The sequence below is a fragment of the Streptopelia decaocto genome (genome assembly GCF_964273445.1).
Source record: "Streptopelia decaocto genome assembly, chromosome: 3".
Taxonomy (NCBI): Eukaryota; Metazoa; Chordata; class Aves; order Columbiformes; family Columbidae; genus Streptopelia; species Streptopelia decaocto.
In genome coordinates, this window is record NC_138656.1 from 5,440,290 (window position 1) to 5,460,020 (window position 19,731).

Here is a 19,731-nt window from a genome sequence, read left to right on the forward strand (position 1 = left end):
AGCATCAGCTCAGTTCACAGCAGCACTTTAAAAAGCCAAGTCTATTTGGAGAATTATTAGGAACAGAGTGTTATAATTCACCTTAGTGGAACTAAAGAGAATTAGTGTGGAACTTCTTCATTGTAAGGAACAATTTAACACTCTTCAGCCTGGAAGAGAAAAAGCTGGAGGTGGGTGGGTGGGGAATAATAGTGGTCTATTATAACATGGATGGTGGGAAGAGATAAATATGACTGTTTGTTCTAATTTAACAACGGAGGGTATTTAGTTAAACCAACATGATAATTTGAGATTAACTACAAGATATGATTCCTCATGTGTGTGTTTTTGGTTTGTGGGACAGCTTGCCACAGGATATTGTGGATGCAAAAAATCATGCAGTTTTATATAAGAAAACAATCACCTATGACTTCTAAATACAACTATAGCCTATGGGATAGAAACACGCAGAATCTCACGTTCCCAAATGTCTTAGTAATAATACTTTCCTCCATAGATGTATTATGTGCTTGCCTTTTTTTTATGTTTTCCTGTAGACATCTACTACTAGTTGCTGTCAGAGCATGGGGGTCATTGTGGGCCTTTGGATTGACCCAATATAACTTTTTATGTATTTAAAGTGTACATTTTGTTACATAAAATCAACACTATTTATCATTTTAAGTGATTTTAATGTTTTCCACATGTGTTAGGATTGCTGCTAATTATCACTGGAATTTGACTTTTATGAACGTAATTGTGGGAAATATTTCCCACATATTCCCAATTAGTAACATAATCCAGGGAAAATTAAAATAAAGAAATTGCTTTGAAATTTAAAGCTTCAACTTTTAAAAAATGCCTTCGTAAATATCAGTTGAAATCCTAGGTATGGATAGTCCTTTTTAACATTACTAAAATGATCTTTTTCTTTGAGGCAACAGCTTTTTTGGTCTCAGTGAAACACATAAATAATTTTTTGAGAATAATTTAGTCCTTCTTGCCATTCCCCTCCTCACATCTTTAATACAGGACTTCTCCGAAATCTCGGCAGCATGTTGTTTCTATTATACTTCATAATAGGTGAAAATGAGCAGTGGGTCACCCATACTGTCTGTACCTTGTATTAAAACCAAGTGTGTTCTCTTGGGTTTTCATGACTTGATTGACCACATGTGAATATAATACACATCGATGCACTTAGTGTGAAAAAGAATTACAGAAAGTGACAAAACCATTATAGATTAAACTACACTTGTGTAAAATATACACAGTTTGTTTCTTTCTGTGTCCTTTCAATGTTTGTTTTCATGTTAAGAACAATCACACTTAGTTTGGATTTTCTTTTCCCCTAGTGGAAGAGACTTGAGTTGATCAACTCATTTAGACAAACCTTTAGAAGAAAAATAGTAGGCAATTTGCACACCCCAACATGAGAAACTGAATTGTAGAAAGGGGAATATTGGTATTGAGTCACTTATCTTTTTTTTGGGGGAGGTTACAAATTTTTGAAGTGCCTGCTAGGGGCACCTAAATCCTGATTAATGTGTATGATCTAATGCTGGACGCACCCGCCTGCCTTATAGGTAGATGATGCATTAGTGGGTGCCTCCCGAAGGCCTGATGTTGGAACATAGTCAGGACTTTTTCACGTGATTTAAGTTAAGATCTGCTCATCCACCACCTGCTTTTCATTGCCCTGGTCTCCTCCCAGAGGTTACCACTCCTTAAGTTTGCTAGGAGAGATATATGAATAGTCACTCCCTGTTTATTTCTATCAAACTCAGTAGTTTTTAGTATGCAGGTTAAGTTTGAAGCCTTTCTGGTGGCAAACACCTCCACCTGGAATCAGTGGTAAACTTCACAACTTGTTCTTGCTTGTTGCTAACTCTTCAGTGTTCAACTATGTTAATGTGTTACATATTTTTACAAATCAGTCATTTCTCCTATTCCTTTTGTATCCGTTTTTCTTTTTATTTATGCACAAAGTCTATTTATTATATATTCTGTTCAATGCCGGATGAAAACAAATTTTTCCCTTGGACATTAGGAAAAAAAAATCCTTTGCTTTCCAGCTATTAATTCCTTGAAGTTTTTGCTGATCTGTTTTCATTTTGAAATACCACGTATTATCCATCTGTTTGATTCTGCTTTTTCAGCAGCAAGATTTAGAGCGTCACTTGTTCACTTGCAAGGCTCGTGTTTCTTCCCTTGTGCTTGTGTAGATAAAGCACTGATTAGTTTGTTGAGCTTTCCTCTGCTTTATGTTGACTAAATATGCTACCACTTAACAGAAGGATTTTGTCCAAAGGGTGTCACCTTTGTAATATGCTTTTTTTCAGAAGTGAATCACTTATTTTCTTACGTTATTTCTGAAAAACATTTCATGCAGTTCTGAAACTTTCCTGGCTTTGCTTTGTTTCAAAGACAGATCAGTTAAAATGCAGAGTTAAAAAGTACATCTTTTACGCACTTGGAAAATGTAACACTTGAACCGCTTAAGCAAATTTAACAATATTAAGAAATTTGGCTAGCTAGTCTTTTTTTTTTTTTTTTAAATAAATACTTTTGCTTTATGTATTTGTCTTAAAGTCTGAGCATGTGTACTCAATGTATCTTTAATCTGTTAAATTATTTTGGCGTGAAGATTTAACATCTGCAAATATTTTATATTGAAACATGGGCTGCAGATGTCTGGGTTGGTTTTCTGTTGCCTCCTGCTTCCCATTTAAGTAGCTGCGTACTGTGGTAGGTATCTTCATGGGAAGGGAGCAGATTTTAGAGCAGGTGAGACTGTGTCTCTTGGTATAAAAAGGAATCAGAGGCTTTGTGAAATTATTGCGAAGTCGGGGAACATGGAACAATTTCCTGCATGGGACCTGCCCTCACTTCCCTGTTGTGTTTTTGGGCGAGGGAAGTCGGCCCATCCCTGCAGCTGTTGTACAGTAAACTCAAGAAATATGTTACTGGATGCATCATCTGCTTGAGAACCGCTGCTCCCTTCATCTTAGTTAAGCGCACGTTACTTTACCGAAAAAACATTGTGGTTTCTCTCTTCTTCACCTTGCAAAAGTTTTGTAAATCATGTTTTCCGTGCTATTCAATGGCTGGATTTATTTTGTCTGGCAGAGTTTACATCAAAAGATATTGAGGGTGTGGTGTCTTTGTATCTTAATTTTTATTGCACTTTATTTTCTAGTCATGACTAGCATATACAGAAACAGATAAAATCGGGTGGTACATTGCTAAGCTCCTCAGCTGTCCTGTATGGTGGTTCTTTTCGTATGCTTCACAAATGCAGCATAGCTTGCCAATACATACTTGGTAATCTTTTGTTATACTTTAAAGTTTGGCTCATTAGTATTAACATATAGCATGCAGAACATGTGAAAACCTGTGAAAATTATTTAACAAGTTTAAGGTCTGAAAAAAGCCCTTAAGTGTTTTTATTACTGGCTCTAATTTCTTCAGAAAATTACATTGTCGCTTTACTGTTTGTGATTTTTTAGGTTTGTAAGCAGCATTAGTTGTCAGTGCTGTTTAATGGACTTTAATGAGCAAGCCCTTTTTTGTATTATGAATCTAATCATTCTAGTTGTTTTAACCTATTACTAGACCTGTGGTAGTTAGAAATGGCTGAATTTGATATTAAAGTTAGTCACTGATAGTGAACGACGTGCTTTTCTGATCCTTGGTGCAGAAATCAAAGGCAGTAACGATCATTGTTAGGGTGACCAGTTCTCAATACTCAATATGATGATACCCCTTACTGTAGTATCTGATCATTACAAGATTAATGATTCAGATGTGCAGAGCTTTTTGTACAGGGTGCAACCAAGTTCCTTTGTCTTTCCACGTGGGTACGAAACTGAATCCCAACACTGACTTTCTAGAACCAAAGAGGACGTCCCAAATTCCAGTTTCGTACGGCAGCGACAACACTGTTGCTCTCGTGAATAATTTTCATAATACCAAACTTTTGTTGTTGATAGCTTAGGGTAAGCTGGGTAAGATAGCTCAAAGCTTTATCGGCACCCGCTCACCAAAGGTCAGGTGATTAAAAAATTATGTGTTACCCTGTGACACTCTACTGGTGCTTGCAAGACCAAGAAATGCCCTTTACATTTATAATTGAGAATTAACTACGTTTAAATACGTTATAAATATGTTTGGCTATCTAACATGGCCTCACACTCCCAAACCTCAAGTGTCATAAATGCAGGTTGCTGCAGAGATTAGTATTTTTTCATGGCTTGCCTAGCAGTGATTTTACAGATACCACAGTTTTAATGTGAATATTTTACGACAAAAGGGTGGAAGCAGCTTGTTAAAATCTCAAATTATATTTCTATTTTCTTGAACAAATACAGTGCTGTTATTTCTGTTTTTCTGGATGAGTTCTGACACAGGCAGGGACATGGTATATATCCTTTGAAAACATTGTTGAGATTGCACTGTTACTTGGAGACTTTACCCTGAGGAAAAACTTGCTTTTTGCAATTGTTTGAGCTCCAGCTACATGGCTCCTTTCTATATGTAGGCAATACAACCTCCTACGGAATTGGAACCAGACCAGCATAGATTGACAGCCTAAATTAAGCCTAATTCTCACATGCAATTTAGGCCTCTTTTTCAACATTGTACCTGATAGAGCAGTTCTCCTAGACTAGTTCAGATGTTTAGATTAAGTAATTACTGCTTAGCCTGACTGTGGGTGATGAACTGAAGGGCTGTTAGCACTGAAGCATTCTTATATTGCTAATAAAAAAATGCAGATCCTTTACCATGGCAGATACTTAGGGTGTTCTTGACTTGTTTATTATGATCTGTTGATTTGGGTGGTTGTCTCACAATTACGTGCTTGAACAACAGCATATTAGTCCTTGATTTGAAAATCTCCAGTAGCAAACACAGGTCCACCAGATTTGAAACCGCTCAGATTCTTTACATTTTCCTGGGGGTTGAATAATCCACATATTTTTTTTTTTTTCTCACCTCCGTGATTTCTTACATTTAACATGCTGTTTGTCTGCATCTTCTAAGAGTCTAAGATGTTGCCTTGATGTTGCATCCTAGTTTATTGTTGTGTTCTCAGACCATGTTTCGCAAGCGTTTGTCCTAAAGGCTTGTTCTCTGCTTGCACTTGCTTGGCATGGGAACCCCTGTATGTGATCTTAATACTCCTGTAGCTCACTGGCTGAATTTTCACATACTGCTTCTTTCATTCGACTAAAACTAAACCACCAGAAAACGGAATGCTCCTCCCTTGAGGAATTTCTCAGACACGAACCATACTGCTAAAAAAGCAAGCCAACCAGTTGCGAAAGATTACTTAGATGTAACTCACGTTCAGCTTATAAAAGGGTAATTTCCTCCCTGCTTTTGGAAGGTCTGAATGCATTTTAGGCTGATTCCTGCTGAATTTGTGTATAATTTAATACAGCTATCTTTGAGAGTAGATCTTGAAGTTAGAACTCCTGTGCTATTGCTGTTGATCGAGTACAAGCAGCTGTGAATTCCCCAATACTGTAGTGACTGGCTCAGTGTTGAGGATGGTTTGGGGTTACAGCTCATCTTCTTGGAGCCAGGCATTATTTATAACAAACTACACAATTTCCAAAATTTCAAGAACCAAGCAGTTCTTATCCAGAATAGACAGAAGGTCAAGAGGGGAATTTTCTCCCCACCCCCCGACTTTGCTTCTTAATTCTTGATCATTCTGAGGAATGGACTTTGATCATAAATTCTTTGAGGATTCCTGCTTGTGGCTTCTCCTGGAGCCTTCTCTCTGCTCTGTTCTGTACTCTTTCTGAATCAGCTGGTAAGAAATCGTTTTATAATCACGAGTTACTCTTGTCCAGTGACCTGGTCATTAATCTCATGACAATAAAACCAATCTCTGGTGACCTTTTGTTTTCTAAACTTTCTAGAAATTCAAAGTTGACAAACTACCTTGCTTTCAACAGTAACTGTAGAGGCACTATTTCTGTGTCCTACACTTTGAGAAACTCTGTATATTACCTTGAATCACACTGCTCCTTGACACGCTTGTAAATGAAAGGTAAATTAATTTTGTATAATGACAAAATATCTCCTGTGCTGTACATTCACCTGCTTAAATGATTTTTGCCTCTTGCTATTGCTGAAAAATTGAAAATCATTGATGCTAAATGTGTAAATAAAAGGAAGACGTAGCATTTTTTTCAGGGTCAGAAGGGTAAAGGAGAACAAACTTCTGCTTCTAAAAAGCCTGGAAAAAGTATGTATATATATCTGTAGTCATAATGTAGTTGGCACAGTGTATAGGCCAACAACTAAATATAATTGTACTTAGTGCTGTAGATGTTTGAACTTGCATAAGTGAACTTAGAATATCTACTGATTTTAGAAAGAATTTGAAAAGGGTGGAATATATTAAAATTTTCCTGTTTATTGTAAGAGAAGATATTTCACAAATGCTTTCTTACTTTTTTCCCCTCTCCACAAAATCTCTTCTTCATGCTTTTGGCACCTGGAGACTGATACCTGCTACAAATGATGCCTTTGGAAGCCCTTGCGGCATTGTGACATTTTTGAGAGATCCTCAGGAGCTAGGCTAGTTTTTTAAACTATTGACATCATCTGAGAGTTGAATGAAATTGTCACTGCAACTAAATATTACAACTTCCAGGGGAAAAAAGAAACAACCCCTGTTTGCTTAGTACTAAAGTATTACAGTGTAGGGCATGCTTCTCTCCCAGTGGAACTGGGAAATGCTTATAGGGGAGGGGATTGTCTTTCTGTAGACCAATTAATAATATAATAATTAATAATATAACAAACTTCCAAAGCTTTCTGTACTACAAAGACCATTCTGATCTGAAGCAGAGACAGCAAACTTCAAGCTAACTCCTGCTATGATGCTGAGGGTGTCACCTGGGTTTGCAAGTGTCCTCCTGGAGAGTAAAAGCATGTGTGACAGTGGCAGCCAGCTAGACTCTGTTCTGCCTGCCCCCAAAAGCTGCTCAAACTGTCATATATTTCCTTTTCAACTAAACTTCAATGAATTCTGACCCTGCAGCCGCGTCCACACAATAATCACAGAAACGGGAAATGCTAATGTGTGTCTAGGGAGGCTGGCTCGGCAGTCCTGTCGAGTGTGATGATACAGCACACTTGGAGTGATGGAACTCAATACACGCTCACCATGCTTAACCGCAGCATCCCGGGTGTTTTTGTTTGTGATGACTGTTTTTATGCTATTTGAAGTGAAGTAATATAAAGAAATGAGAGTACCCATGTAGAAGCATCCTGATTGTAAAAATGAGTATAGCAATAAAAACTACAGGGTGTTTCAAAAAGATGGACCCAATTTCAAAGATTTCATGATTGGGTCCATCTTTTTGAAACACCCTGTATTTGTCTGTGCTTATCTATTCATTAGGAGATCTGAGATAATAAGAATCCACCATCTCATATATGCTTATCCGGGGTCATGGTTTTAGCAGGTTATGAGCAGATTTACCTTCCTTGACTGATTTACCACTTTGCATTGTTATTCATTCTGTTTATGTGACGTGTCTCGTTATCATTTCCATTTGCAGAAACTACAAAGTGTTTGATATATTTGTATAAACAGTTTGATTCCCAAAAATGTGTTCTGAATTAGATGCCATTACTGTACAACAGTACACTAACAACATTCTGAGATTGTTTAAAGCTTTTTGTTTAATAACACGGTGAATGATATTAGCCCGTTACAGTAAATAAATTAACATTAAAAACCAGTTTGTAAATATAAAGACATTTTGAATTCTAAAATTATGGAGGATATAAAATTGGCGCATCTGTTTGTCTTTAATTTTTCAGTGAAATGTTCTTCTAGTGATACTTGACAAAAGTGTTTCCTATCAAATCAGGTGTTTGGGTTTCAGCTTTGATAATCACACCCCTAAAAATAATTTCCAGTGCAAATTTTGAGATAGATTGAAAACACAGAATTAAAAATTTCTGTTCTTTTTGTTTTCCTTTCAGTTACAGTACCCAGGAGTCACGAGTTGCTTCTTGCAGCCACTATGGCTGGAAACACTTCATTTCCTCTAAAATAAAAGCTAGTATTTTCATGGAATTATATGCTTTCAGAATAAAAATAAAAATTATTTAGAAACTTTTATAAGATCATATCTGTTAATATAAACAGTATACTTTTTTCCACTTCCCTCTATTCCACACAATTATTTGTATTGGAATTTAGTCTGTACAGAGAACTTTTCCTTTGCTACTGGAGCAGCCAAAGCTGCATTGAGCTGCTTAGTGTAAATATCACACGTAAAGCTATACCATGTGGAGGCATATAAAGTATAAATACAGGTGGAGAATATCCAGTGTATAATTTCAGAGTGCAAAGGAGCCTGCATGGGAGCTGTCGCTTATATCATGTTTATGGTTTAGGAAAACCAGCAGGTAATGAGTCCCAGAAAGGTCTGTGTATTCTCTTACTCCCCTTATTCCTTTTGGTCTGTGTTACGCTTCCTTGTGTCCTGTCCCAAAGCTATTCTGATTGAGTGGTAAAACCATTGGCTTTTTGGGATTGAAATAGTTCCAGGCATGCTGTCTACAAGAAAAGTATTCCAAAACTCTTCCATTGGGAAAGCTTGTCTACTACAAGGATCTATGCATTGTTTATATGTATTTGTTTTTCTTTGAAGTATTACAAATGTTTCATTTGTTCCATTATATAGTTTCAAGTATTATTTGTTATTTTCTTTTTTCTCAATTGTTTCAAAATCAGCAAATGAGACAAATGTTGTCATTCAAAAGAAATAATTACAATCATTATCTCTCCTTGAAAAACAGGTCTATACTTCACATCTGTGTCTATACATAAAGTTTCTGTAGTCAAGAGAAAATGATGCAAGTTAACATGTAGCATTTGATAATTTGAATTTTCTTGACGTATCAAAGACTTGTTCGTTGTTGCAAGTGCTGAGCCATGAATAATTTACTGGCTTTCTCTTTATAATATGCAGTGTCTGCTAACTTTGAAGTTCAGTAGTCAACTCAAAAGTTTGCTGGAGCTGACTAATGATTCACCAGAGATTTCTGAGAGATATTTTGTCATCAATTTAAAGCTTGGAGAGGTTTGCCATTGCAGCCATCTGGTAGTTCTTGGTTCTCTGGAGGAAAGAGAAACCTTTTGATAAAATAGATCAAAGCATTCTGCTCTTTCAGTGACTGATACCTATAAGCAACTTAGAAGTTTCTCAAGATATTTTCACCATGCCTGTCTCATTTGGCAAACTTCTGCATTCTAGTTACAATACAATATTGGTCATGAATTATAGTTTTATTTTATTTAAATAATTGTTTAAATACTTCTGTTCACGGATAATTTACAGATCTAAGTGTTTTGTAAACCCAGAGGTATCTAATTTACCAAATACACTGTCACGATCAATAAAATCGGTGCTAAATCTTGTTCCTTATCTATTCTAACTGTACATATAATGGTACTCTCAAGGGATGTGCTTCTGCTATACCATAAGCCTAAGATGTAAATGTACCTTTTAGACTGTAGATGATGTACAACTGTAGTGTAAAAATACATCTTACAGTATTTCTATGACTGGTTCTGTTAGCAATTGGAATTCTGGCGTAGCATTTACAGATGTTTAGCAGTGAAGAGCAAATATGGTGAAAGTTAGGACAGAAACTGTGCGCTACAACATCCACTTGAAACAAGACTAATTGAATGCTGGGTTGTACCTAGACATTTGAGGTTTGTCTGGCATCAGGGTGTTGTTTCTATTCCATCAGGCATTTTGGACGTGTGATTGCCATGACCGCATGTGTCCAGCCTTCTCAAAGAGTGAGTTTATTGCATTGTAAGTGCGGCACAAGCAGACGAAACAGTGATGAAATTGGCTTTTACCTTGCGAGTTGTTTAGTTAAAGGGTGTCTGAGTCATATATGGTGCTGTGTTACAGTAGAAGAAAGAGGTCTGAGTCATATTTGGTGCTGTGTTACAGTAGAAGAAAGAGAACACAGAAGCTGGTAAGGCACAATATCTCTGTATGCAAAGCGAGCAGTATTCTCTTGCTAGGGGTGAGTTAGTTTAGTGCAGAGCACAACTAAGGAGATATGTTTGTGCCGTTGTTTTAGAAGGTCACTACAATGATTGATGCACTGGTAAAAGAAAATAATTAAACCTTGTATGGCACACTGTCCTTAATTAAGGTCTATCAAGGAATTTCCGAAATAGTTGATGTGGCTTGGGATGTAGCCTCTATCATCCTAATAACTATATAGTGTTTATTAATAGGCTAGCCTTATTATCATTTAACCATTCCAAGTATAGTATTGGCTAAATAACAGATGCCAATGAATATTAGGCAGTTACCACAAGTTCTTCAAGCTCGCCATTCTTTTTGTTAGGTAGTTTAGAGAGAGGAAAAGACTTCTAAAAAGGCTGTGTTTTTAAGGACTTAAAATGCAAGCTAAGTAATTAATGTGGTGCTAAATTACCAGAATATAGAATGATGGGAGTTTGGTGAAGGAATAGGTAATTTTTTGTGTTTTTCATTTGTTTGAAGTGACATATAAATAACACAAGAAAATTCTATGTACTTGTGCTTGTTTAACTTTTCAGTGAGCTATCAATGTCTGGTGCTCTTGTTTCACCTTGAGTCCACAAACAATGGTAAATTTGTAATTCCATACTTCTTAATCTTCTACAGTTTTTTGTTTTCCTGCTGTATCTCTGAATCAGATGCATATGCTTACCTGATTGTTTACCTCCTTGTCTGCTCAACATGTGCTTCCTAGCAGCTACAGTTGAACATTTTTTTTTTCTTCTTTCTTTTTTTCAGTGTGGGAACTTTGCTGTTTTGGTGGATGTTCATATTTTGCCTGAAGGCTCCAGTAAAGACACCAGCTGGTTTTCAGATCATGAGAAAGAGGTACAACAAATACCAGTGCTACTTCAAAAGCTTGTGGCTGCAGGGAAAAAAGTTGGATTGCCCTAAACTGTTCGTTTTTTCAGTGTTATGAGAATAGTGTTAGTTAGAGCTACTTGTCAACGGTTGCTGTGGGACCCCTAAGTCAACCATATGTGCTTTTTGGGTCACTAATGACCACTTTCAATTTGCCTTTTAAATTTTAAACTCTGTGTATGTACATAAATGCAAGTGCAAATGGTGTTTTGATTCTTCTGAGTTTGAATTTTAGAAACATATCTCATGAGTGTTGATAAATTATCCTGAATCATATAAACTAGATTATGACAGGTATCTTTTTTGCAGAGCTTGTTGGGGAAATATCTTTCTATCAATTGTTTTTTCTCCTTCTGAGAAGTGCAATTGGTGTTGCATTTACAGAGTGCAAGAAAACATAATGAGTATGCATGATAAACAATAGTCGAACCATTGTGTCTTATGAAAACAAACTCCCAGTCTGTATTTCTAAGTATATCATTGGAATGTCTTGTCAGGAGATGAAATTTTGGAAAATCAGTGCATCAGTGGCCAGCAAAATTATGAATTTAACTTTCATCAGATTCTGTGTGATTTTTGCTACAACCTTGTGATGAGTTACTGGTGGGAGTTTTCCCCTATTTCGGTCTGTGTGGGAACTTGAGAAGTTCCCTGTTGAAAATGAATGCAAGACATGTTTCAAATGCCTGTGGACTTTCCCGCAAGTCTCCGTTACGGTAATTTTCAGCAGATAGCTTTCCTAATAATGGCGTAATTAACTTGTCACTACAGAGCATCCCTGTACATCTCAAACTAATATGTTTAAATAAAATTAAAAGAAACAATAAATTAATATCCTCAGGGAGTGAAAGCAGAATATTTAACAGCATTGTGGTTCATTGCATTTGTGCTTTATTAAGCAGCAAAAGAAGAAAATAGGGGAAATATTTTAGATTTTTTTTTCTGACTAAATGAATACTCATTCCCCCTTCTATTTAAAACCCGTTTTCCTATCTCGATTATCTGATTTTAAGTGTTTTCAAAATGTATTTTGTAAGGCTGCCAAAACAAAAGATATGAATTTCAGGAAATTAGATCATGATTGATTTAATAAAGAGGCATGACAGGGCAGCATTCATTGCATTTCTGTGACCGCACATTTTGAGCGAAGTACAAAGGTTGCATATTTTCGACAACTGAGAAGTGCGGTTCCAATAGCTTTACAATTCGCTTCCTGAAAATCCTAAGCAGAGTCTTTGTTAAACTGGGAAGAAAAAGGTCAGTAATGTATTGTTGGTATATTAAGCCTATGTGGTTTTTTTATAAGAGCTTTTACATATTCATCACAAGCAGTTTTCTACATTTTTGTTGTTTCCAAATTCTTTAAAACACTAATGGTGGTACAGCCCTGTTTGCTTGTTTGTGGGAAAAGCAGATGCCTTAGACCCCTTGTAACACAAACACGAGTTCTGCTTATCCCCTGCTCACCCTGGATGAAAGTCAGTGGCTGCCGTTTGCTGCCACATGTTATGTGTGGATCCATCTTGGGGTTGCTGCAAGATGCATATTGATGCATTTGGGAGATTTTCTTTCTCTGCCCTTCAAATTTCCCTGCTCTTTCTGTCCTGTCTCTTTTCCCCTGAAAGAGCAAAGTTTTGTCTTTGTATTTTGAGAAACATTTATTAAACTGAATTCTATTCATACCGATGCTATGATCTCTCCATATGCATATAGAAGGTCTCAGTTACAAGTTCTTTTTAGGGGTGGAAAGTCCGCAGAAACAATTCCCTTGAAGCTTGCTCTTGTTTATACTTTCTTAAATATAGGTCTATATAGTTCTTTGTGGAGAAACATTTAAATAATCTTTCCATAAGCATAACAGCTAAAATATTTGCCATGTAAATTAAGGAAGTGCGTGCTAATCTCTGTTGTTGCAGAAGGAACCGAATGCACGTGATGTTTCTGCTTTCTAGACCTTTTCCTTCTAACCTGAACGCATCGGCCTGTGAGAATGTGTAATGAGATCACTTTAATGAGTTAAACAGAAGAATGAGGAGATATAGTATTTTATAATTGTACTCTTCAACCAGAAAGGAAAATGTATTTCTTACCGTAAGGAGAAAATAACTGCTTGTGGTTGACCAAGATATGGGCACTTAGAGAAATACATGAAAAATTTGTTGCTCTGCGCACTTTCTAGGTTAATCAAAAGTAAATTCAAGCCAAGATACTTTAATTTAGATGGCACTAATATAACTTTGTCAATTATCCAAACACTGTAAAAAGGTAAAATGATATTTTTGTGTGCGACAAAGTATCATTTCTGTGAGCACATAGTTATGCACAGTGGAAAATGAGAATACTGAGGGAAAAGTGTCAAATATGTGTGTATATATTCATCTGAAAAATCATTCTGGTATTCAAGAGATTAATTTTTTGCTTTTACTCCAAGATTTTTCTATGGTTATTCTGGCTGAAGGGTTTGTTCCTCTTGAGTTGTATGCGTTTTTTATTGTGCTTTGCTGCAAGAAGTATGAAAGACATGAACAGTTATGTGTAGGAGCAGGAAAATCAAAATGAACTAGAGAAATGAGGTTATTTTTAGGTTATTTTTACATGTACTTTTTTTCCTAATTGCATACAAATGAAACTAATTTGCTGTTCAAAAGTTAATAGTATTGTAGTATTGATAGTATTGATTCCCCACCCTCCCACCGTGCTCCAAACTCATTTCCTAAATTACGTGCTTCTCACCCCTATGTAATTCCTCAGAGGAAAAAAAAACTGTTTATATGAAAGGGAGTGATTTTGCATTTATTTCTGTTACATATCTGTGTTCACATGTTTAAATTCAGCTCTAAATAGGCCAATGGTTACTCTTTCAGGAGGTTTGCACGCTGCTAGAAGAAGTTGTTGCTTCAAGGGTCAAACACTACTTGGAGGCACGTAAACAACACGGTCAATGGAAATCAGTGGAACACGCACCATCTGGTCCTATGTTTCTTACTGGTAAAATAAATTCTTTAATGTATTGTGAAATAAAGTATGGTGGAAACTGCTGTTCTTTATTTTTCAAGTGAGAAATTTGCCATAGGGAAAGCCAGTAAGCCTGAAATAGCTGGTGTTTGGGTCTGAAATTGCTTCGGTTATGTTACTGATAAAATTCAACTTTCTGTCTCATTGAAAAATGAACACAAAGCTGGTACTATTATCAGAGCCTATAATTTGAATTAAAAAGAATAAATGGTAAAATCCTGGGTCCTCCAAAATTGATGGAAACCTTGTGGGTTTGTTAAGTTTGTTTCCATTTGAAGATTTGTTTTGAAAGTTTTTATTTTAGAAATAATAGCTTCTTCCTCTTTTGACAATCTGTTTGTTCTTAAAATATGCTATGATGTGATAAACGGCTTTTTTCACCGGTGTTACTACAGGCTTGGCAGTAGCGTTGATGGCTTGGGAGTAATTATAGTGTGGTGGAGAACAGTAGTAAGACTGTTTACCTACTTGAAACTTCGATTTTTCTGTACGTGAGGGTGGTGAGACTAATAAGTGCAATTTTTAAACTAAAGATAATGATCGCTATGGCTTGTGCTCTAATGTTAGATCATCTTTCAGGTGAAATGCCTTGCTAGTTTTTGTTTAATGTTATTTCACTAGCTGTTCTGGTCATCGTAGTGGAGCCAGCTTGGAGCATGTTATAAACTTGTCACAGAAAAGAAGGGCTGCAATAGTAAAGCCCTGTGTTACCTATGGTTTCTCACATTTCCTTAAATATATATTGAAATAGATCTGTACTGAAATATGAATTCTGTAATTAGTATATTTGCATGCTTACAGTATACAATCAGTATCCTGATACAATTTCTTTAATTCATTGTGTTTCATATTAACAATTTTAACAATTTTAGTTCTGAAAAATTCTTTGCCTCTCAAAACGTTTTCAGTTATTGAAAAGGTATATTCCTGTAGAATTCTAATTGGTGGTTACAGCTTTAAACACTATCATCAATATTACTGAGTATTTTTAATAAGAAAACACAGGTTAAATACTGCACAGTTGGCGTCTTATTGCAGAATTTTAGGCATATATGGGAGGCAGATTGCAATGGCATGACAGGAGGGGTTTTTTCCGCCCGCAAAAACATAATACCGCATGAGTAAAAAGTGCTTCACGACACTAAAGGCTTTTCAAACCCTTTTCTTCCTTGCAAGTTGTAACTACAGTTTATCCCTTTAAAATAGTATTAATGTTTATAATACACATGAGCTTTCAGATCCCTGTACTTTTCTGGTTTTGAGGTGACAAATAGACTTTTTTTTACCGTGAAAACAGAGAGATACTACAGAGGGTGGGATCAGAATTTCTGAGATTTGTTGAGCTTTTTATGTGTTTTCTTTTACTGAGTGATGTTTTTTGTTATTTATTTTTTAAAGTTTTCTGCCTTAGTAAAAATTTGGTTTTCAAAATCAATGGTTTTATAATACTGCCAGATATCATAATTGTTTTTAAGGATGTAGACAGATGGAACACTAATGTGAGGGTGTTCTTGAGATTTTAGTCTTATTTTCTTTTATATCACCAAGTTTTCAGTAAGGATACTGGTATGCTGCCCAGCATTGTGAACTGATCTTCTGCTTGACTCTTCCCCTTATTTCCTGAAAATGAAAAACTTCAAGATATACATTTGGGGAGGTCATCAGTAATATCTGTAACAGCTTTAGATTAAAGGATATTTACTTCAGATGAGGCAGAATTACTGTTCTATCAGTTTTCTGCGGTTAATCTCGCTGTCATTAATTAACACTAAAGAAATAAAGGAAGAAAGCAGTCTGTGATAACGAACATTCATGTAGAACTTCATTTCCAAATCCACCTCTTTCCTCTTCTTTCAGCCTGTCTTGCTCAGGGCTGTAATTTGTAAGAAAGAAGTGCTTTGTTCACGGCCAAGAATCAAGTTTATTCAAGTTAGGTGCAAGTCTGTTCTTACCTGAGAAGGAAATAGCAGAATAGGTGGGTGTTCAGCAGAGCAACTGGGACCCTTTTAGGTGAGCCACGTGGCTAATAGTCTTCAGCAGTTTTCATCACTCAAATGGCTCCAAAACCTCCCGTATTTCACCTCACAGATTCTGTTTGTACAGTATAATGATATGTTTTTGTGTTTTTTATCATAAACAGATGAAGTGCAAGATAGCTGGCCAGTGTTTGGCTGGCAGTGTTTTGGAGTACACCAAGAAGTGCGCAGGTTTGGTACATGGGTAACTGCAAATATGTGCTGTAGGTGCTGCTGCTGAAATGTTTAAGCTTGCAGCTATTGTTGCATTTGGAGGTTATTCCAAGTTTCAAGCTCTTCAAACTCTGTGTGGTTTCTTTTGCTCAAAGTTATGCAAGTCTCTGTCTAGAGTTTCACTGCTGTAAAACCCCCACTATTGCAAGGAAGAGTGTATCTCTAGAAGGAATATTAAGATGCTTATTAGCTGGTTATTTACTACTTCAAGTATCCCAAGTCAGCACTCCACCCCTATTTGAAGGGTCAACGTTAGTTTGCTTTCCACACTGCAGAATGTATTCAAAATCTATTAGAATCAGAATTGTTAGACCAGTATTAGCAAGATTTTAGAGTACCTCTAATATCAAAGCATGTCGTATTAGGATTTTCTTCAGAAATAGAAGTCAAGCTACCTTACTTGGATGAGCAAATCTCATCCTGCTGCCTTGATCTCTTGAGCAGAGAAGGCTGTTGTTAACCTGGCTGCCATAACTATTTTTGAAGATAAAATTTTCACCTATCACAATTTCTTTTTAGTATTAATGTTATATTATGATTTGTATTATTTAATACCGCCTTTCAGTTTTGTGGCACATAATCTAAATATCCAGGCATGTTACTTGTTAATTTACATTTCTTTTTCATTTAAGTTACACCCACACAGCAGTGTGTGGTGGGTCGCATACCATCTCATTAGGAAATCTGGGGGTGTTACACATAGGAGAAGAAAGAAAGAAAGAATGGAAAAATGGCAGAAAGTAGCCAAGACAAGCAAGTTCTTCCTATTCTTCCTTCTGTCTGAACAATTTCCCCACCCCTCCCAAATGACCAGTATGAACAATTTGCCAAAGTAAGCTTTAATTTAGTCTTTGAATATAAGCTTTGGTATAAACTCTCCATTTCCTGTGTTTAATTAATGTCCAAATGCGTTTGATGTTGGTTTGACTTTTTTGGTGGTTTTATTTTTTAAGAGAAAATTAAAATTGGGTAGATTTTCAAATATTTCATTTTGCCTGCATCTGATTTTCATGGCCAAAATCAAGCAAGGAGGGTATTGATCAGGTATGGTTAAATTATTTGAAGTTCAACGAATGCAAGTCACCCAATAACAAACCCACGTATTGATTAATTTCTCTCATTCATTAAACAAAAAACATCTCTTTACAAATGTATGATTTTTAAAGTCAGTACTTATGTTTTTATCTTTATGCACTGTATGTTTTCACTTTGCACCCCTTGCGCTACTCAATATCAAATACTTATTTTTGGTGGTGATGTCAAGCATCTTGGTGTGTCATAATGCTCATTTACTGTAGACAAGTGAAAAGCAGAGCCTGGTTTTTCATGTTCCACTGGAGGTGGCTGGTTTTGATTAATAGCAATGAGAATTAAGTAACAAGAGGCTATAAAGAGGACTTGAGTGAAGATAGTAAGTGCAGGAGAATAGCTAATGAAGGACTGTAGAAAAATTAAGGAAAAAGGCAAAGTTTACATGGGCACAGAGGAAAGAAAAAGGAGGATGCAGAAAGAAAACATGGCTGGAAGAAATGTCCGTGTTAGAAATGGAAGGAATGAAGAAGGTATCTCGTAAAGGAGGGATGAAAAAGTTAACTAGGTTTATCCTACAATTTTCAGATCTCTTCTCATTCCTTCCCCAGCATCCTTGCTGTTTTTCTTGGCTTGAGGGTGGAACATTTTTGCTCTGATTTCAGATCTTTTTGTTGTACAGTCTCTTCTACAGTGCAAATAGTTAGAGAGCATGCTGTCACATGGCACAGAGAGCTCCCAGCTTGATTTTTATCTGCTTTCTCTGGGATTGTGTATTTTTAGTGGTTTTAACCTAGTTTTCTGAGGAAACAGGGCTTATTGTGGTCATGTTTTGTCTGTGTGTGTCTCTCCATCCATCTTTGCCCCCAGTTGCTTTTTGTGAATGTGTTTGAACTTTATGGACAGGTAGAAGTCTCAGAAATTGCATTTTCAGACATTAACTTCCGATAAACTCTTGAAATGAGAAACTGGAGGAAGTACAAAGACTATTATGAATAGTTCAGCCTTAGAAAGATCTGGAGTCAAAGTTCACATCTTATTTAATATAGAAAAATACATGAGATGCAGTTTCATAAGAGAATACTTTTCTGTTCTGCTTATGAAACTATTTGCTTGGCTTCTTTAAGCACACCAAAAATATACAATAAATCATGATAATAAATATTCCAAGTTATTACAGACTTGCTTCCATTTGAGCATTATGGTGTTTTTAAGGAAAGCAGCCTTCTCAGACTGCCCTGTTCTGCTTTAGAAGTGTTCACTGATACTGTAGAACATGCAATGTGTAAGACGTTCGTAGGGTATATTCAACATTAAAATCCTGTAGCAGCAAAACTGATTTATTCCCACCCTCCCAGCTGTTAATTCTTACTCCTCTGCTGTGAAACAGTGATTTGTTTGGTTTTACCTAGAATTATTTTACCTATCTCGCTTAGAGAGTAACTCTACAAAAATTGCACGGGCACAACTGGAGGGAAAATATGCTTTAGCAGATAAACTACCAGAGAGAACTGGGAGGACAGAAGCCTTTTAGATGAACTGGGATGTTTACAGTTGCATATTGTAATTTCTGTCTCAAAAGAATTATATTGCATCATCTTTACACTACTGGGCTCATTTATGATTTGTGGCCTGCAGATTTTTGGTGAACTTTAAACTTATATTAATCTGTGTAAGGGACAACAGAGCCCCATAGATCCCTGAAGTATGCAGGAACTTATGCAATAACTTACAAAAAATATTTTGATTGGTATCGTGTATTCAATATTTCCCATATTTGCTTTAGGTTGCTTTTTTCCCCCCATTTTTTTACAGTCAGCTAATGGGGAATAATGGCTTTCTTTTTTCCCTACCAAAACATTTTTCTTCTTGAAGATCAAGGTTATATGTCTGAAAATTCTTTTTTGTTCTTTTCTTGGGGTGGAGGACATTTGACAAGAAAAAAAACCTCCAGACTTATACACTGTTTGGGCATTTTCTCTTTAGTTTATAATTCAATAGAATTGGGTAAAACTCCAAGAAGGGCAACAAAGATGATCTAAGATGAGGAAATGAAATACAGAGAACTTACAAAACGCAAGGAACAGTTAAGCACGGTAGGACTTTTCAGCCTGGAAAACACACAAATTAGGGAGAATGCAACAGAGATCTACAAAATCATTTCTTCTCTGCCAAGTTAAGAACAAGAGATCATTGAATGAAGGTGTTGGAAGTGCCATGGTAGTTAGCAGCCCTGTGGAACTCTTTACCAAAGGATAAAAAACTGACATTGATTCCGCAAGAACATGGGAGGGTAATCCAGGAGGGGACAGAATTCTTCTTTGGCTCAATGAAGGGCTGAGCCGAGAGTGGGGGAAATAACCATTATCCACTGTGCTCTTGTATTTAGTATCCCCTTGTAGCCTTTTATAGCGACTTTTACAAGCAATGTATTTAGCTCTATGGACCTTTGATCTTATCCAGTGTGATCTTTCTTATCACAGTACTTT

The 19,731-nt window shown here is 36.3% G+C and overlaps 1 protein-coding gene across 1 annotated transcript in view; it reads left to right on the plus strand.

Moving 5' to 3' along the window:
* Positions 1–19,731, plus strand: part of SLX4IP (SLX4 interacting protein) — a 73,223-nt gene that overhangs the window by 25,024 nt on the left and 28,468 nt on the right. The window contains exons 4-5 of the mRNA XM_082049775.1: positions 10,827–10,916; positions 13,814–13,937. Of these exons, the coding sequence (XP_081905901.1) occupies positions 10,827–10,916; positions 13,814–13,937 (214 nt within the window). The remainder of the gene's footprint in view (positions 1–10,826; positions 10,917–13,813; positions 13,938–19,731) is intronic.